The sequence below is a fragment of the Schistocerca gregaria genome, chromosome 3 (genome assembly GCF_023897955.1).
Source record: "Schistocerca gregaria isolate iqSchGreg1 chromosome 3, iqSchGreg1.2, whole genome shotgun sequence".
In the NCBI taxonomy this organism is placed as follows: Eukaryota; Metazoa; Arthropoda; class Insecta; order Orthoptera; family Acrididae; genus Schistocerca; species Schistocerca gregaria.
The window spans coordinates 327,719,620-327,741,637 of NC_064922.1; the positions used below are offsets into that span (position 1 = coordinate 327,719,620).

General features: G+C 38.1%; 1 protein-coding gene across 1 annotated transcript in view; it reads right to left on the bottom strand.

The window, feature by feature from the left end:
- LOC126355359 (uncharacterized) overlaps positions 1-22,018 on the bottom strand; it is a 255,309-nt gene that overhangs the window by 191,041 nt on the left and 42,250 nt on the right. The window contains exons 3-4 of the mRNA XM_050005653.1: positions 17,238-17,432; positions 1,331-1,473 (exon numbers count right to left, since the gene is read on the bottom strand). Coding sequence (XP_049861610.1) covers positions 1,331-1,473; positions 17,238-17,432 — 338 coding nt within the window. The remainder of the gene's footprint in view (positions 1-1,330; positions 1,474-17,237; positions 17,433-22,018) is intronic.

Here is a 22,018-nt window from a genome sequence, read left to right on the forward strand (position 1 = left end):
AAAAGTCACATAAAAAGCAAAATGACATTGGTTTTTAATTGTTCAGGGCCAAAAACTTGCATAAAAAGCAAAAGACACATGACACTGGTTTTTAGTAGTCATGGGACTGGCACAAGACATTTTCAGTATACTATCTACTGCCACAACTTCAGATCAAGAGACAGCATGTTCCACAACAGATCAGAGTGTCTTAGATGTCACATTCAGAAAGTGCTGTGCAATGTGTGCCTTCAGTTCAGCTACGTTCATAACTGGAGCACTGAACATATCATCTTTGTGATAATTATACCACCAGAAGTCAAACAGATTGAGATCAGGTGATCCGGATGGCCAGGCTGTAAGGAAATGATTGCTGATTAATCTAGCATTTCCAAAATGACATTGCAGCAGCCACTTCACTGGCTGTGCAATGTGCCATCTTGCATAAAAATGATCCTGCCCATATATCCACACTGTTGAAGAGTTGGAATGACATTTGTATACAACAGACTGTATAGTATTTACCAGAAATCATACAGGTAACAAAATCCAAAAAAATATGGCCCTATGAGAAACAATGCCATCAACCTACACCACAGTGTCACTTTTGCAGAATAAAGTGGTACTGTTTGGTGTGTGTACGGATTTCTGTTGCCCATAATCTGCAATACTGCATATGGACATGTCCTTGGAGATGGAAATAGTCTTCATCTTTCCACAAAATGTTCCATGGCCATTCATTGTCCACTTTCATGCGAGCAGGAAATTCCAGAAGGAATATTTATCTTGTTGACAGATCAGGAAACAACTCCTGAACATGGGTAATTTTGTATGGATAGCAATGCAGGATGTTTCATAGGATTTTATGCACCATGCTGGCAGGCATGTCCAACGTTTGGGCAATTCTCCGATCACTGCATGTTTGCACACCACCACTCGCTCTCCCATGCAATGCTGTGGTCGCATCTTTGACAGATGTCTGATCAACTGCCTTCCTCCTTCTGCCACACTGCACTTCAAAGAACCTATCTTTTTGAATTTTATAGTCATTTTCTCCAGATACTTAAAAGATATCAGACCTTTGCCTTTTTTCATACCCTTGAGTGTCCAGAACTCCTACAGGACTACTGCTGCACAGTCACTGTTCTTGCGAAGGACCTTCACCAGCAGCTCACAATCCTTCATGGAAACAGTCATGTTGGGTGTCTCGAATGCAAACTGAGGAACATCATTCTGAGCAGTGGCTGTCTTTCTACAGTGTTCTGAAACTAGAACTTTAATGGTGGACACATTGCAGTACTGTCATGTTATGTGTTTTTATAATGTTTAAAATTCTCTACAGCATAGTTACCTGTGCTGCTTTTGGAATGGTTCCTCAAAATTCACCCGGATTTCAGTTAACGATGTTCCTCGGAGGACACTTCTGTTGACTGGAAGAAGTTCTGCGACATGGTTATCAGACACTATACTTTGTTCTTCATGGGCAGCCACATTCTATGAATGGGGAAATTAAAGAAAAATTCAGCTAATCATTCTACTGATTTTGTACTTTCATTCAAATAAAATGTTCCATAAACGTTGCTATGATGGAAAGCCTTCAGGATTGCGAAATGAGTCAGAATCAGCAGGCAGAAGTCACCATTGTAGGTTACTCTGCAAACACACACACACACACACACACACACACACACACACACACACACACACACACACACATGGCAGAAGTCACCATTGTAGGTTAATCTGTAAACACACACACACACACACACACACACACACACACACACACACACACACACACACACATGCACACACAAAAGGAGAGAATGAAGAAAAGCAGATAAAAATGCTACTTCAAATCAAATGTTTATTTAATTTTACTGATTTCGCAAATCACTCTTACCTGTTAAAATACATTAAAGAAGTAAGATGGACATCATTTGCCTAACCCAGTTTATTCATTTTACAAGGTGTACAACTTTGCTTCCGCTGTTTGCCAATAGGTGGTGACAATGGTAAGTAGCAGTCAAAAGAAACAGATTGCAGATGTCAGGCAGTTAGCATGGACCTCGGTCAACATAACCCCATTCAAACATTAGTCAATTTGTGTCTGCATCATAAAGTTGTTCTTGATTTAAAATGTCAGTTTACGATCCTAGTTCTCATCATTTGTAGGAGGTGTTACTGTTTGTTTCAATATGAAGAAAACAGCAGCTGAGCCTCATCTATGTTCTCAAGTGCATATGGTAAGGACGCTATTAGTGAAGTAACATGTTTGGAGTGGTTTCAACACTTCAAGAACGGTGATTTTGATGTTGTACACTGGCATAGTGGAGCAAGACAGAATGTTTTCGAAGATGCAGAATTTGAGACATTGCTGAGTGAAGACTCGCGTCAAACTGAAGAAGAATACACACAATTAGTGGGAGTGATACAGCAAGCCATTTCAAAATGTCTCAAGGACATGGGAATGATTCAGAAAGAAGGAACTAGGGTCCTGTGTGTGCTGAAACCAAAAGACGTTGAACGGCATTTGTGTGTTTGTGAACAGTTGCTTCAGAGGCAAAAACAGAAAGGATTTCTGCATCACATTGTGACCGGGAATGAAAAATGAGTTCATTACGATACCCTAAATGCAAAAAATCATGGGGATATCCCGACCATACTTCCACGTCGACGGCCAAACCGAATATTCACGTCTCCAAGATTATGCTATGCATTTGGTGGGACCAGCTCGGCGTCATGTACTATGAGCTGTTAAAACCAAATGAAACAATCACAGGTGCTCATTATCGAACACAATTAATGTGTCTGAGCAGAGCATGAAAGACGAACAGCCTCAATACAGTGAGAGGCCTGATAAAGTGATTTTGCAGCATGACAAAACTCGACCCCACATTGCAAAAGAGGTCAAAACGCACTTGGAAATGTTAGAATGGGAAGTCCTACCACACCCGTCGTATTCTCCAGACATTGCTCCCTCTGAATATCAGCTGTTTAGATCAATGGCGCATGGACTGGTGGACCAACACTTCCAATCTCATGAAGAAGTCACAAATTGGATCGATTTGTGGATTGCTTCAAAAGATGAACGTTTTTTCTATGCAGGATTTGTACACTGCCCAAAAGATGGGAGAAAGTAGTGGCTAGCAATGGAAAATACTTTGAATGATACATGTGTAACCAATTTGTTTCATTAAAGCATCAAATGTTGGAGAAAAACAGTGGAACCAAAGTTGCACACCTTATATATGGGGAAAAAACAGTGGAAACAAAGTTGCACACCTTATATATGGAGTAATGTTCAAAATTGTCTTTGCTTTGTTCTTGGAATTTCTAATTTTTGTGTGTAGTGGATATGGGTTTTGCTTGTTTTATGACAAAAAGGAGAATTTTTGTAATATTGGTGTTAGAGTGACATTAAGTTTTGAGTAGAGCTAGTCCTCTACATTAAATCAAGCTCTATTCTCTAGTCACTAGATATTCTGATCCTAGATGTTAGTCCTCCCTAAAACTAAGTTTTCTGGTCTTTCCAAACCGCCACAGCTTACTCTGCAATTGGTGTTGAAATTGTAACATGTTCTATAATTTAATAATGTAGATTCCAGGGCTCAAGATTCAGATTAATTGCATGATAAGCAGCAATGCTCTGATATTACAGATCTAGATAACATCTGTTCTATGATAAATAGCAATGAGATCATGTAGACTTTAAGCTAGCATTACAATGTAAACATAGCTACTTTGTTTAACTGAGTGGGACAGACACTTTTTTATGCAAAGTAGCAGAATTCCTCCTAATGTCAGTGTGTTAAATGTAACATGAGCTAGCACACACAGTTTAAAGCCGAATAATAATAACAAATTTTTAAGGCAGTACCTAATGGCTGATTATCTTTCTTAAATTATAACTTGACTCATTTCACATTGCTGAAGATTCTGTTTCAAAACAAAATTTATGTCACATGATAAATGAAAATATTTTAAAATTGTGGTACAGAATTACTGATCAATTCTTTCCTTCAGGAAAAATGCCAGTACTGTTGAGAGACACAAATAAAAGTACATATGCTATCCTTGGTTTCAGAATTAATAGCATCTTTCTTGGGGAGGACAGAAGGATAAAAATGGTTAAAAAATGAAGGGCATCTCTCAAACACTTGGTATAAGGACATGAAAACAACTATTTTTCCTCTGAGTTTCTGCTAGATGAGAGAGAATGCTGTCCAATAACAGAATAAATTATCTTGGCAACTCCTTAGACATGAGATATTTTTAAACTTATACAAGAAAGGAGGTTAACTGTAGCTACCACAGTGAAGACGTGAGTGATGAGGTCTGGCCTCATGTTGGCCTATATCTCACTCAATGATGAGGCTCTGTCCAGGACATGTAGATTTTCAGAGGGTGTAGCAGTGGCATCACAAGGGCAGTGAAATAATCATCAATGCCTGTGAAGAAACTTCCTGGCAGATGAAAACTGTGTGCCAGAATAAGATTTGAACTCATGGGCAACTGCTCTATCAGTAGACTACTTGCCTGTGACAGGCAAAGGCCCTGAGTTAGCGTCTCGGTTTGGCACACAGTTTCAACCAGCCAGGGTGTTCCATCACATGCATTGATGATTCTCTCACTGCTTTCACGATGCTACCACTACAGCCTCTGAAAAGTTATATGTCTTGCGCAGGGCCTCAAACAATAAGCAAGATATAAGGCAACACAAGGTCACTTTCCATCACTCTCATCTCTTTCACTGTGCTGGTTATAGTTCATCTCCTTCCTTGGATGCTAATCCAACTTGAACGGACATGGATTCTGCACTCTTTGGGATACAACAGATTTGGCATTATTTGCATTATTTGGATTATGGTTCACAGTGCTACAGGTAATCACACTGACTGTGGATATGTACTGCAATTATGTTTGTACCGTGTGTTCAATCTACTAATATATTTAATTGTGACATCTCCCAATAATTTTTCCTCGTCACCAACTTTCCAAGTGGTACCTTTGCATAAGCCACAATTATGCAAACTGAAATGCATATATGTCTGCTATGCTGCTGTTCGAACCAGGAATAAATGACTTCATCTGTTCTTGAGACAGATGGAATCTTCAAACTTTATTTTTCATCTAGTTTGGATGTAGATTATTCTAGATATTTATTCTGTTTTTTCATTCCCTTTTTCTTTCTTTTCCACCAACCACCAATATTTTGAGCACAAGCACAATACTTGCTAGCAACCGAATACAATTTCTCATCATTGTCAGTGCATTTTGTTGCCTTTTTTTTTCTTCTGAAGCAAAATCACAAAGCATTTGTATTTTAACTTTGTTGTTTTCTTGAACTTAATGTCAGGCAGGGAACTGTTTAATATTGGTGTTTTGTAAATACATACATCAACAATCACCATTGTGAAAAGACAGCAACCAGTAGCACTGTTAAGGCAACAGAAAAGTATTTTTTTTTAACCAGTTGTCATTAAGGACTTCCTTGTACAACTGAACTCGAATTACAATTACACTGAATCCTTTAAAGTCAAATAACTGCCAAATGAACTCTTAAAACATTTAATAGTAGGTTGAACTGACAATTTTCTGTAAGCTTCAGAGAAATCGGTAGCCAAATCCACCCATAAAAACCTAACACTATGAACTCATGTAGTTGATATTCTATAGTACTTATACTTTCCTTGAGTTATATTCTTCAGTCCAAAGGCATTTCTTGTTCCAGAAATGCCCAGGTGGGAACAACATTAGTTCATGAATTACTTGTACAGACTTCAAAGAGAAATGAATTATTTTCATTTATTTGTGTGTTTAGTAGTTTAATTCATAAATTTCTTGTATATTTTTGTGCTTGCCAGGCACAATATAATGTTTTAATTCTTGTGAAAGTACAGTTCCACCATATTTAATATGGGGCAAATGTGACTGCTGTGTTGGCACTGTGATCACTGTGTTTGTATGCAGGCTGAGTTGGTGACTCTTCATTCACAGCTCCAGGACTGCTGGTTTTTGGCACACAATTTGAGGCTGTTTCCATTAGTCATCACTGTGGGGGGGGGGGACTGGATGTAGAGCTCTAAGGGATGTCCAGCATGTCCCACATCTCCTGCAATCAGTCCACTACTGCGGCCAACCACGTTACTGCCAACCCTGAGTTTACCCCTCACCTGTGACAAAATGGCAGGTAATCCCAAGGTGTGGTGGGAAGCAAAAGACTTTCCAGAGAGTCAATCATAAGGCCTCTCCACTTCATCTGATAAACAGGTTCCATGCAATATCTGTGGCTGACATGGATCCTGAGCCACATTAAGTTGCTTGTCCTGTTTCAGAGGACGCTTCTTTGCCTGCAAGATCTGGGCATTCACAGAGGCTGGAATTACTGGTAGTTGGAAACTCCAATGTTAGGTGCATAATGGGGCTATCTGCTTGCTAGATGTAAGCAGAGCTCACCATCAGTAACATCATGACAGGACCAATTGCAGACCTTTGGTACAGAGCTAAGTGGAGGGTCTGAATCCGAGGCTCAGACTGTTTTGTTGCATGTAGACTGCAGATCCTTCACTTGTGCCATAAGATGGTGGAGTATCAAGTTCTGTTTAATAGGTCTGCATTCCATTATATACAGGAAGTGGCTACATGGATAGCAAGTGCTGTGTGGAGTGGACTAGGCGTTTTTTTTAGGTTACAGGGTCTTGCAAGAGAAGAAAAGGAGCTTGAGTCTCAAAGCGTGCAGGGCAAACGAATGACGAGGATAGACCTATGAACCTTAAGTATTACAGTTGTAAACTGTCATAGCTATGTCTGGAAAGTACCAGACCTCCAATAACTAATTAAAAGCACTGAAGCTTAAATCATTATAGATACTGAAAGCTGGCTAATACCCAAAATGTATACAAACGACATAATATTGTTCAGAAAGGCATTTGTTGCTGTTAGAAATAGTTTATTTTGAAGCAAAACTGAAGTACTTAGTCCCTGTGAGTTAGTATAGGTAGAGGTTATACTTGATAACCATAAGAAATTAATAATTAGTTCCTTTTACTAACCCTCTGACTCAGAAGTTACAGTTGCTGAAAGATTCACAGAAAAGGTGACTACCATTTCAGATAGCCACCCCACTTTTTAGGATATAGTTGGTCTCATTGCACTCTGCCCTTGATATATTGAGTAGTATACATGTTGAAAGCCAATGGTGGGTACAAAACATCATCAGAAATTGTGCCAAATGCTTTCTCAAAACATTATTTTGAGCTATAAGCTCAGGGGAGCCCATTCGAAATGTAAATGGTTATGGAAACATACTTGATCTCTTAGCAACAAATAATTCTGAGCAAACAGAAAGTGTCATGACTGATACAGGAATTAGTTATCATAAGACCATTGTAATGAGACTAAATACTGTAACTCCAAAATCTACAAAAAATAATAGCAAAATATCTCTATTTGAAAAGGGCAGATAAAAATTTGCTTGACAGCTTCCCAAGAGACAGTTTCCATTCATTTCAAATTAACTTTGTAAGTGTAGACCAAATGTGTTTTAAATTCAAAGAAATATTAGCAACAACACCTAAGAGATTTATACCAAATAATGTAATAACAGATGGAACTGATACCCTATTGTTAACAATGTGTGTTCCCCAAGATTGGCAAAGTTTAATAGAAGATCAGAATTTAGCACTACCTTCAGTGTAAGGTGCTTTTCACAGTTTCCACATTATGAAACTCTGTCTTGAGATTTGGTGGAAAATATAAAAAGATCCTAGTCATATGTAAAGTAAACCAGAGGCAAGACACAATACCTTTACTGCGTGATAGTGAAGGCAATGTTACCAACAACAGTGGCACTAAAGTGGAGGTACTAAATATGATTTTCAGAAATTCCATCACCAAAGAAGGTGAAGTTAATATTCCACAATTTGAATCAAGAACTGCAGCAAATGTGACCTAAAAGTATATATTCTTGGTGTAGCGAATCAACTCACTTAATAAATGCAAGTCTTCCAGTCCAGACAGCATGCCAATTAGGTCCCTTTCAGAGTATGCTGATATAATAGTTTCATATTTAGCAGTCATATACAACTGCTCACTTGAGAAAACAGCTGCACCTAAATACTGGGAAGTAGCACAGGTCACACCAATACTCAAAAAAGGAATGACAGAAAAACATCCCTGACGTAGATTTGCAGTATGATTTTGAAACATGTCTTGTCTTCAAACATTATGAATTACATTGAAGAAAATGATCTATTGATGCATAATCAGCACAGATTCAGAAAATATTGTTCCTGAACAAAATAACTAGTTCTATACTCTCATGAAGTAATGAGTGGTATCAACAGGTCAAACTGAATGTGTTCTTCTAGATTTCCAGAAATCTCTTGATCCCATTACTCACAAGCAACTTCTAGTCATACTGTGTGCCTATGGAGCACTTCTATCTCAGCTGTGCAAATGGCTTCAAGATTTTCATCAGGAGATCACAGTTCATAGTAATTTATGGAGAAACACTGAAAAAACAAATGTGTTATTTAGCATTCCCTAAGTAAGTGTTATAGGTCCTCTGCTGTTCCTGACATACATAAACAAATTAGGAGACAATCTGAGTAGCCCTCTTAGGTTGTTTACATATGATGCTGTCCTTTACTGTCTAATAAAGTCATCATAAGATCGAAAAACCTATTGCAAAATGATTTAGGCAAATTATACGCATGGTGTGAAAATCGATCCTAAATAATGAAAAGTATGAGGTCACCCACATGAGTACTAACAGGAATCCATTAAATTTTGGTTAAATGATAAATCACAAAAATATAGTCTGTCAATTCATCATAATATCTGGGGATAATAATCGCAACAACTTAAATTGCAATGGTTATATATATATTTGGGGGAAGGTGAACCAAAGTCTGTGTTTTATTGGCAGAACACTTAGAAAATGCAACAAATCCACTAAAGAGACTGCCAAAACTATGAATGTTCATCCTCTGATAGAGTACTGCTGTGCAGATTGGGAGCCTTACCAGACAGAATTGACGGAGGGCACAAAAGAAGTTCAAAGAAGGGCAGCTAATTCTATATTATTGCAAAATAGTGGGGGAGAGTGTTACAGACATGATATATGAATTGGGATGGCGATCATTAAACCAAAGGAATTCTTCACTGCGGCAAGATCTTTTTATGAAATTTCAATCTCCAACCTTCTCCCCCAAATACAAAAATATTTTGCTGATGCCCACCTATCTAGGAGAAATTATCATTGTAATGAAATAAGATATATCAGAGCTTGCAGAAATATGAGGGTGGTTTGAAAAGTTATCAGAATACCCATGAGAGTTCTGTGCTAGCGCAACAAGTTGTTCGTGTGATATCGATTGGACTGTTACCTGTAAACATGTGCCACATCAAAGCTCTTGGAAGAGAGCTGTGGGGGTGAAGTGGCTCTGTTGTTGTTCCTACATAGTGAATTATGGAAAAAAACGAGATTCGAGCAGTGATTAAGTACTTTGTAAAGAAAGGTATGAAAGCAAAAGACATTCATGATAATTTCCAGAATACACTGGGAAACTCTGCTCCTTCATAAGCAACTGTTGCCAAGTGGGCAAATGAATTTAAATTTGGTCGGTAGAGCTTAGATGATGATCTGCGCACTGGTCAGCCAAGGTGTGTCACTACTCCAGAAATCATGACAGAAGTGCAAAAAATGGTCATGATTCAAAGTGCTTGAAATTGCTCATGCTTGCCAGATGGCATCTGAAAGGGTATATCAAATTTTAACTGAATAATTAGAAATGAAAAATTATCTGCAAGATGGGTGCCACAACTCTTGATGCTGGAGAATGGGCATATTGGAACAATGTTTGGCCAGTTTTAGGAGAAACAAACAAGAGTTTTTGCGCTGGTTTGTGACCACAGATGAAACTTGGGTGCACCACTATACCCCAGAGACAAAACAACAGTCAAAGTAGCGGAAACATGCTGATCCTTGTGCCTGTAGCACGAATCCTAGACCTAATTTCACACGCGTGAATTGTAAGTAAGCAGTGAATTAAACATATAGGTAAATATTTCCAGTTGGTATAAATATAATATAAATGTTGTTACATTAGTGGAAGTGTCAGTGAAGTGTTAAAGAAGATTAAATGGGGTAAGAAGTTTATTTTCCTTCTCGCGCCTATAGCACGGATTTTAGGCTTAATTTCACACACGCGTATCATAAGTAAACAGTGACTTAAACTTATATGTAATCACCAGTTTTTTTATTCAGTACTCTTTGAATTTATTTATATCTTCCTGGATAGTTTCTAGGTTCCTTTGTTTACGTTTTAATTAGTACTTAAATCAGTTTATTACGATTTCTGTTTTTACCATGAGTGAGAAGTGTGTGACATGCCATAGGATCGTTAGTTCCGGGGTATGGTGTGATGGGTCCTGTATTTTCTTTCATTGGGGCAAATGTAGTGGCGTGGGAAATGGGGACACAAATGAGGCTCACCAGTGGTATTGTAGGATCTGCAGTAGAGATAGGAAAATACTGGAACAGGAAGGGAAAATTTCAGCTCTTCAAGCTGACCTAGACAAGGCAAGGGAGGATCTGGACAGGTTAAAGAGGGAGAAGGGTGAACAGAGATGGGAAGTGGCAACAGGTAATAGAGGGATCAGGCAAAGGAGAGCATCAGACAGCTTTGTCATAAATCATGAATATAGATTTGACCTGTTGCCTCAGTCAGAATCGGATGAGCCTCATGTAGCTGAAGCTGTAGAAACGGCACAACAGGCTTTCCAGGACTTGAAAAAGGTAGGGAAATTTGTAAAGAGAAAGAAAGTTCTGTTGTTAGGTAGGGGTGTTGGCCAACTACTGCAGGAAAATCTAGGTCCAGAGTACCAGGTCACAAACTTTTTCAAGCCTAGTGCAGATCTGGGTCAGGTAACAGAGGATGTAGGTTCTTTATGCAAGGATTTCACAAAGGAGGATGCCATGGTTATAGCGGGTGGTCCGGGAAATAGGACTGACTCTGAGCATTCCATAGTGAATGACCTGCTGAAGATAGCATCAGCAACGAAGCATACGAGTGTGGGATTTGTGTCTGTGTTGAGACGCCATGATCGGCCTCATTTGAACTCTTCCGTAGGGGGGCTTTACTTGAAGTTGGGGTGGCTGCTTAGGATGGAAATAGGGTCCCATATTGGTTTGATTCCTGTGGATGCTATCAATAGGTGGGACTACACTAGGAATGGCCTTCACCTCAATAGGAAAGGGAAGGGAAAACTGGCTGGGTTGGTTGCAGCAAACTTAAGGGGGTAAACTATCACAAATGGTAAAATACCAGTGGTCACAGGTGTCAGAGGGATGCCTTTTTTAGGATAGGGAAGGGGGAATAAAAACAAGTTTTAAGAGAGATTGGCAGACACACTCAGTTTGGGAAAACAGATGAACAGGAGTCAGATTTTAGCATACAGCCTCCATTTAAACAATGTTCAACAGAAAGTAATTAGAAACTGCTAGTTCATTTTCGCCAAAGCAATTATAATCCTATTAGTATGCAGTATCAGTTATCTTTATTACACCAGAACATTCGGGGACTCAGAAATAAAGTTAATGAACTACTCATTTGTATCGATGAAATGAATTCATCTAGCCAAATTGACATAATCTGCCTTTCTGAACATCAAGTGACCACTGGTATAGATATGTCAGACATTTCAGCATTTGAGCTAGCTTCCTACTTCTGCAGAGTAGATATTGATGGAGGAGGAGTTGCCACATTTATTAAAAACTGTCTTAAATTCAAGAACATTGGCATTAATAAATTCTGTTTGGATTAGCATCTAGAAGCATGTGCAACAGAAGTATAGTTCCATAACAGATCCTATGTAATAGTAACTATTTACTGAGCACCTGCAGGAAATTATAATCTATTCATAAATCATCTAGAAGCTCTTTTGGGTTATGTAAAAGGAAGAAACAAAGAAATTTTGATTGCTGGTGACTTTAATACAGATTTTATAATGCAATCTTCCAGTAAACATTTACTGCAGTTAGTGATGTTGTCTTTCAATCTAACTCACACTGTAAACTTTCCAACTAGGATCACTAAATCCTCAAGGACAGCCATTGGTAACATTTTTATAGACAAATCAAAGGAACAAAATCATATCATAAAGCCTGTTATAAATGGACTATCAGATCATGACATGCAGCTCCTTATTTTAGATGTAAATTGTAAGCAGATAATCAAGACTGCAAAATCTGAGTACAGGAGAGTAGTCAATCAACCAAAAATTGAGTGTTTTAGAAAATTGCTCAGAGATATGAACTGGAAACATGTTTATAGTGCTCATGACATGAATGAGAAATATAACACATTCATGAACAATGTCAGTACCATGTTTGAAAACTGTTTTCCTCTAAAAGTTACTCAAATTAAACAGAAGTCTGTATTAAAACCATAGATTACACAAGGAATAAAGAATTCCTGTAAGACAAAAAGGAAAATGTATCTGTCAACCAAGAATAGCTCCAATACTGATAATTTAGCTAAATACAAGGAATACTGTAAAATATTAAAAAAAGTAATTCAGACATCTAAACAAATGCACTATGAGAAGAAGATAGCAATATCAGGGAACAAAATAAAAACAATATGGGATATAGTGAAAGAGGAGACTGGTAGAACCAGAAAGGAACAGGAGCAAATAGCACTAAGGATAGATGACACATTAGTAACCGGTGGGCATAGTGTGGCAAATCTATTCAACAAGTACTTCATATCTGTTACTAATAGAATAGGATTGTCAGGATCAGTAAATAATGCCCTTGAATATCTGAAACTAGCCTTTAAAAATAGGTTCAGATACATGAATATGTCACTCACTTCACCAAAAGAAATAACTTCCATAATAAAATTTTAAAAACAAAGCATTCTAGTGGTTATGTTGAAATATCAACAAAGTTAATTAAGGCATGTTCTTGTGAGTTTAGTACAATTCTAAGTTACTTGTGTAACCAGTCAATTATAACTAGGACATTTCCTGACTGGCTAAAATATGCAGATGTTAAGCCTCTATTCAAGAAAGGGGATAAAGAGGTACCATCAAACTACAGACCGATTTCACTTTTGCCAGCATTCTCAAAAATTTTAGAAAAAGTAATGTACAGGCAGCTTCTCAACCATCTGACCACAAATAACATATTATCAAGAACACAGTTTGGATTTCTGAAGGGTTCTGATATTGAGAAGGCTATTTACACCTACAATGAAAATGTACTTAATTCATTAAATAGCAAGTTACAAGCAGCTGGTGCTTTCTGTGATTTGTCAAAGGCCTACGATTGTGTGAACCATTACATCCTTTTAAATAAATTAGAATTCTATGGTGTCACTGGCAGTGCTGCAAAATGGTTCAAGCCATACCTCGCTAACAGGAAACAAAGGGCATCAGTGCAAGGGATTAGTGAATTAAGTCATCAGTCATCATCAGAATGGGAAGAAATTACATGTGGTGTCCCACAAGAATCCATCTTAGGGCCATTGCTTTTTCTTGTGTACATTAATGATCTCTCATCAGTTGCACTGCCAGAAGCAGAGTTCGTTTTGTTTGCAGATGACACAAGTATTGCAATAAATAGTATGTCGAGTGTAGTTCTCGAAAGATCTGCTACTGATATTTTCATGGATATTAATAAATGGTTTAAGCCAACTCACTGACATTAAACTTCGAAAAGACTCACTATATGCAATTCAGAACCTGTAAGAGGTTTCCACCCAGCATATGCATAAAGTATGAAGAAGAGTAGATAGAAGAGGTTGGCAGTCTTAAATTCCTGGGATTACAACTTGATAATAAATTCAGTTGGGAGGAGCACACCACAAACTGCAGAAATGCTGTAACAAATCTGTATTTGCAATTTGAGTGTTAGCAGACATAGGTGACATAAAAATGAAAAAGCTTGCATACTTTGCCTACTTTCATTCCATAATGTCATATGGTATAATATTTTGGGGTAGCTCTTCAAATCAAACAAAAGTTTTCAGAGTCCAAAAGTGTGTAATACGTATTATTTGTGGAGTAAATTCACGGACGTCCTCTAGAAACCTCTTCAAAGAACTGGGTATACTAACTACTGCCTCACAGTATATTTACTCCTCAATGAAATTTGTCCTAAATAATATATCTCTTGTTCCAACAAACAGCTCAGTTCATATACACAACAGCAGGAACACTCAACTTCAATAATTTGCCAGCAAACATAAAAAATTTAGTTACAAATAAAAATCAGTTTAAAAGGAGCCTGAAAGACTTACTAGTGGCCAACTCCTTCTAATTTTGTAATAGAAACAAATGATGTATTGTATATGTTCATACTATTAGCATTGTTATTCAGCATGGATCTATGGAATGAAAAACTAATCTAATCATCAAAGAAAGCAAAGACAATACCTTCGACGGGAGAGGTCATGGCATTAGTGTTCTGGGCTGTGAAGGGATCACGTTAATAGATTATCTCCCCACTGGCAAACAATTACTGGACAATACTATGCTAACCTCCTGAACAAATTGCCACACAAGATATGCATAAAAGGCCAGGTTTAGTAAGGAAGAAGGTCATCTACCATCTAGACAATGTGCACCTGCACACATGTGCCATTGCCATGGCAAAATTACACAAACTAAGGTATGAATTGTTGCCGCACCCGCCTTATTCACCTGATATGGCTCCGTCTGGCTTGCATCTCTTCCCAAAATTGAAAATTTTTCTTGGTAGATGAAGATTCACTTCAAATGAAGAATTACTAGTCAGAGTTGACAACTATTTTGCAGTCCTGGAGGAAACAAATTTTTGAGATGGAATCAGACCAGTGGAACATAATCGGATCAAGTGCAATAATCTACAAGGAGACTACACTGACAAATAAAAAGAGTTTCAGTGATGTAAGTACTTTTTTTCTATTCTGTTCTGAGAACTTTTCAAATGAACCTCGTATTAGAGTGTTTGTTTTTCCTGTGCGCTGTTCCAAAAGTGGAATGGTAGAGAAGTAGTGTGAAAGTGTTTCAATGAACACTCTGCAAGGCACTTACATGTGAAATGCAGAGTAGTCCTATAGGTATAGATGTAGGCTTGCCTGCTGGTACATGCCCTGTCTACAGTTCCCACAATTTTGATCTAAACTTCTACAAAATCACACAGATTTGACAAAACTTTGTTTATTGTACTTTAATCACATATATTAACTTCTCTACCAGCCAAATAACATTCACTCTGCAATCACATTCATACACTTTTCACTTTTTAATTGAGTTTGCCATTGCTTGTAAGTTCTTTAGAGTCCGCCATAATTTAAAATCATCTTCTGACTCTCTAAATATTTCCATTCTACAAATTAATGCCTTTTATTCCCAATCACATGCACACTCATGATCCTCTCTTTAAGAAGAGTCAGTTGTGTTTCTAAATATTCTGTAATATCACAAAACTAATTCACTTTCATGTGCAATCCCATAGAGTGCAAGCACACAGGATGTTTCCTGCAGGCTCACACAAGCTCAATTAACTCACTTCTGTGACAAAATGTGCAGCAGTCACCAACTGCAACGTTCTAGTGCAATGGGTCTTCCCCATCAGCAATGTTAGCTCACTGAATCATAGGTGTGTAAGAGTAGATTCAATCTGTCCAGAACAGGATCAATATCTGTAACTTTATATTGTGCAAGCCTCTTCAATACTGAGTAATTACTTCAGCCAACACCCCTTTGATGTCGCTTACTGTTCATATAAATTCCTGTTTCTATCTATGCAATTGTAACCCACTCTACTTCCCTCCATGACCAGATTGACAATTCCCTGATGTCCAAGGATGTGTTTTGTCAACCAGTCCATTCTGTCAGTCAAGTTATGCCATAAATTTCATTTTTCCACAATCCATTTCAGTATCTCCTCATTAGTTATCTCAATATACCCATCTAATCTTCAGCATGCTTCTATGGCACAACATGTCAAGATTTTCTATTCTCTAATGTCCCAATTATTCATTTGTATCTTCATGCAGAATCACTGAAGAATCATTGAAGATATAAATTATCACAGAACATAGTAACTACTTTATATGGTGGTGGCTGGTCAAGGAGTATGGGCACTGAGATATGTTCATACATTATTACTAGCAGAAGTGTACTTGTTAAAAGAATTACTTAATGGATAATAATTTGTGCATACAGAAGTACTTTAGGGCCATTAATGTCTGCAGACGGATGCACTGAATTACAGTTACAATGGTGTTATAGTTATCATATCTAAGTAAATGTTTTGTGGTGGCGTAAGCTGGTGCCAGCACACCATGTGGCAAAGAGGTTGCCAGACGATAAATAGAGGCCAACAACAGACTGGCAGGAAATGTTCCGCCAATGCTCTCTCACCCAACAGTATTTAGATAGCTACCAAGGACCAGGGGGCCAGTCTGTTCGAATCTGCCGCAGTCTGTCGCACTGAGTAAGTTCCAGTGTCATCAGCCGCAGCCCAGTGGAAATCGCAGTAGCAGTTAGCTCCGCCACTAACTCAGAGCAGGCATCGTGTAACAACCCTAATAGTGTACTTTGTACTTCACCAACAGTGAGGCTAACTTGGGCTATACAGAAGATCTGGTACCACAATGACGAACTGGAGATAAGTAACTTTCTATTCCTATGAATAAAGAACACAGTTAATCTATGCATGCAGTTTGTGATATAGAAAAAGGTTACTGGCCACCAAACAATACCCTCTCCTTGCTTCCCATGGTACAGCTCTACAGAGACAACAAAACATAAAAGGGATGACCACCATCCATCATTTCTTACATATTTTCAAAATATTCAACTTTCTGCAATGGTTACTATACGAAATTATTTTGTTTGTTTATGACAGTTTGTGTTCTCATTTAAAACAAAATAAAATGGACATGTGATATCACAGTAACAGAGGAATATGTAAATCAGTATTCCTTCCATTCTTTGTACATTTTTCCTTAACACTCCCCATTTTGTTTTGTTTCTGAATTCTGATTCTTTTGTGTATCTCACTTCCAGGATCATGAGTTAGCTCCATATCACTCTCAGTTGCTAATAAAAAGGAATGTTGTACAAACAATCCTCTTGATAATTTATAAACGATCAAGGCACTGTGATCAGTAAAGCCTAAGACATATAGCAGTTTATTTGCCAACAATTATGATTTACTTCAGCAATAACAATATGCATAACTGATTAAATGATACCTCATCTTTGGCTTGGCCCCTTCCAAACTGACACCATAGTCTGTGCTTCCCTGACTCAGAAACTGTATGTTTCTTGGACTTGATATAGAGGCTGCTTTCAGATGACGAAGATTCAGCTGATGTTTCTGACAGACATGAGAAATCTTCACTGGGGGACAAAAACCTCACTTTCTCACACCATAGATTCCAGAACATCTGCATGTAAAATTAAAAAGAAGAAGAAAATGTCACTCTGTATAAATACTTATTCATTAAAGTACTGTATGACAATTATAGGAGATTGGGCAGAATGATTAAAAATGAAAGGACTTGTTTTCTCAAAAGAAATATGCTAGTTGATATATGAAAGTGAAAATTTCATTAACATATGAATATATTATATTCTAACTATACATTATGCATTACTTTTTGATAACAAGTCATACATGCATGAAATGTCTGCCAATACATACGTATTAGTTTTAGAATTGAAAACTCAAGAAACAGTCAAAACTGAAAATAAATACCATAAAAATGCAAAGCAATGCAACAATGCCATAATTTAGACTGAAAAAAAGGAAAACAGCAACACAATGAGTACAATTCACATTATTTAACAATATATTATGTTGTTCTTGCTAATCACATCATCATTCAATGAACAGATGCTGGACAAAGTGAACACCATCTGTTAATGCTTTGGAGATTGACTACATCAAAGAATATCAGGCCTAGGAATTTGGCCATTTATGCCATTATTTAAAGTGTTACTGGCAAAGATGTCATGAATGTATCTTCATGAGTGAAATATAATAAAAAGGACCAAGCTCCAAGATACATTTTTCAAATTTACTTTCACTCTTTGAAAGATCGCAAATTTTAAAATAATGATGACAAAAAGTATAATTATCCTCCCAATAAGAAAGTGTGAGGTGAGCTATTGAGCAATTTCTTCCCCTTGAGCTTCCAAAATTTCTTGCTCATGCAACAAACATGACATATCTGTAGCAGAATTACAGAAAAGTACAAAACCTAACAAGAACACACATGAAATTAGTCAATGTGATCATATTGGTTCAGTCATTCATGACAGCAGCTCTTGCATTTGCTAGTGTATCTTTCAAAATAATTCCGAACACTGAAAAGTGCACCAATCAAAGGACACATAGCAAGACATCTGTACATTGTTGTCAAATCAAATGAATTGGGTTTACAAGAGATAGCTTGCTTGCACACCGAGAAAATCATGCCCTAACCTACACTCGGCTGTGGCCTTTTTAACACAAAGCTGAGGCGTGAGCTATGCTTGGGCTTGGTCTCCAAAGTGTTAACAAATCATGTAAAATTTGTCCTGTGTGTTTTTAACTGTTTGAATGTTGTGTTACTATGTTCATGTTTGCCGTACATTCATAATATCACACTGTTCTACTTATACAACTGTCATGAGTCAATAAATGTGTTACAGTTCCACTATATTTTGTTGGTGTCATTATTTAGATGTAACATTACAATGAGAAAGCACTGTCAGATATATCATTAGTGGTCAGGATTCTACCATCTCAGAAGCTGTGTATTCTTTATTAGCATTAACTTGACAAAGAGCACACTTTTTGACATTACTGGCAACAAAGCATTCAACTGTACTGTTTTACAGGAACAAATGGAGTGGGAACAAGAACAAAGAAAATTAACATGCATAGTGTGTTCTGTCTTAGAAACCACGGGGTACATATCCTTATAAAGGAATGGTGACAAAAACTGTATATTTCTGTTTCTATAAAATAACAAAGAGGGAGACTGGATTACCAAATATTGGCCAGCTAATTTTGCCAATTTTACAATGTTCTCAACAGAATTTTCCTTTTGGTACAGTATTTCTGTTTTTACTCATAACATTGGAGCTTTATCCCAGGACTACAATGCTACATTACTGGGCTCTCTATGATGTTGCAATTGTAGTGTACCAACCACATTTAATTAGAAATACACTGAGTAGGAAGTGGATTGCAGCAACACTAGCCACAGGCAAGTGTGGATGTATGCTGTTGCAGTATTGCAAGGCAAACTGTCCTGACGAGGTGTGTAAACATTTGACGCAGCAGTACCTAGGCAGAAAATGGCAGAACCCTTTCCACACCAGCGGCCACAAAAGTGTTTAGCATACTTGCTGCAAGGCACAGCAGAGCCCAAGCCACTGCAGCCCAAAAGTGTATACATAACTAGTCATTATGTACTCCAGTCACTTGTATTTAGTATCACAGCTCTATTTCCATGGGGCTGTGGTACTTTCAGGCATCATCCAGAATGCCATTTGTGGACTGTACTTCGACTCTGTGACAAGGCAGCCTACCCTGAAATCATGGGGACTGGTGCCACTGACACACTGGACCAGCACCAGTCCTGGGAAGCACTTAGCCATTCATCAATACAGGTCTGTTATGTCACCTGTCTGCTGCTACTGGACAGCACTAGGGCACAAGCAGCACCAAGTACTAATGGCTGTAGCTAGCCGTGTTTCTCAGGGTCATCCTGCAGAGCGCTGAAGGGTGGAGTCATCACTGACAGAGGCAGGTGTGCCATGTGCCTCCACTCAGATTAGACTGCACTCTGTCAACATTGCTGGAGTAATACGCTGTAAGCCACTGTATGTTTCAGCCACCCTGCTACTGCTTGTATGGAACCATGGCTGAGAGTGGTAATAAAGACATTTGGGAAATTTCTGAGTGCACCACATGGCAACTCCTTCCACATCTAGCCCTCTTCACTTCACTGATGTTAAGGTACTGTTGTCGCCTTTCCAGTGCAACACGTGAACCTATTGCCTACAGTATGGTGATCCAAGAAATTTAATTGCTGTTGTTAAAGTGTCTTACCCACAGAAAAAAGCTTGACTGCCACGCTCTCTGTTAAGGTGACTTTTTTTAAAAAAATAAGGAGCTGTGGGATTTGGAGGTCACTTTAGAGGCAATGGAGATCATGAGTGTCTAGTGCCTGTCAGATTTACGCACTGTAACTTGGAAAGTCATTGAGCACCATGTACAGAATCAGTAACAGAAGCGAGTTTGAAGTGTAATCATTACAGGCACATGGCTAGATAGCTAATGTTAAACATAAGACTTTATATTGTGTATTTGTAATTCTTGGTTTTTTAAAATGAATGCCAAGAAGAGCAAGGAGTACAAGGTGTATCAGAATCAGTGGCAGCTTGTATATTATTGGTAAAAGTAACACAACACAGTAGTTACCTAGTCTGATAGAAGCGCTGTCATCAAAGCAAAATATAGATTTGGCAGCTGCAAGTTTAGCTGCTCTTTTATCTGATAAATAAATTGAGGATGTTCAAGCATTTGTGGAGGATCTTATGAATTTGGCAAAAATGGAAGTGTGGTCTGATGCTGAACTTTCAAAGTAGCAAAATTAAGAATAATCAAGAAGCAAAAGCTTATACAGTTTATATGGAGGCTCTCAGGGAAGCTGAAACATTTGAGGAATTTAGAAAGAGATTGGTTCAAAGGCATACAAAGCAAAACAGTGTTACACATTTTGAAAACTGTTGGGCATGGTGACAGAGGCACAGGGGATCAGTAGAAGAACTTGTGGATAGAATAAGTAAGATCAATCGTTGCATGTACGAGTTGGGGCAAAACACTGTAGAGAATTAAGTCATTTTACAGGAGGCAGAGCAGAGGGTGCCTGACACATTTTTAAGATGGTTGCAATCAAAAATAGCAAGGAGAGTGAGGATAGGGGTTCTTACTGTTTGCACACAGCTGTCAAACTGACAGCATAATGCAAGGAAACTGATATACCAACCAGATTGAAAAAATAGAGGGACAGTGTTTTCAGCCAACAAAAAGCTGTTGGAGATGTGGACAGATGGAGCATCTGCTATGGCAATGTTGGCAGCCACAGGACAGCAAAAGGAGAAGCAGGAGTAGCACTATGGTAATGGTAGTTTCAGAGATAGGGGACCAGGAAAGAAACAGATGTTAAATGGCAACAGGAACCCTGGGGCCACTTGGGGGCTTTCCCAGTAAAGTTAGATGCTACAAAGTCATATGCAGAGATGGATCATTTTGTCATAATAATAACGAAGACAAATTGCAGGATGTTGTTGGATATATGAATCAGTTGCCAGTGACGGTCTGGTGGAACGTAAGGAGTGGAACCCATCACGGTATGATGTGCCAAGAAGGGCAAGGAGTAGGAGGTACATCAGAATCAGTGGCAGCTTGTATATTATTGGAAAAAGTATAACAACACAGAGTTGCCTAGTCTGGTAGAAGTGATGTCACCAAAGCAAAATATAGATTTGGCAGCTGCAAGTTTAGCTGCTCTTTTCTCTAAAAAATAAATTTAGGATGGGTAAGCATTTGTGGAGGATCTTAGGAATTTGGCAAAAATGGAAGTGTGGTCTGATGCTGAACTTTCAAAGTAGCAAAATTAAGAAAATCGAGAAGCAAAAGCTTATACAGTTTATATGGAGGCTCTCAAGGGAGCTGAAACATTTGAGGAATTTAGAAAGAGATTGGTTCAAAGGTATACAAAGCAAAACAGTGTTACACATTTTGGGAACTGATGGGCATGGTGACAGAGGCACACAGGATCAGAAGAAGAATTTGTGGATAGGATAAGTAAGATCAATCATTGTATGTACGAGTTGGGGTAGAACACTGTAGTGAATGAAGTCATTTTACAGGAGGTTGGACAGAGGGTGCCTGACACATTTTTTAGATGGTTGCTATCAAAAATAGCAAGGAGGGTATGGATAGGGCTCTTACTGATTTTCACACAGCTGTCAA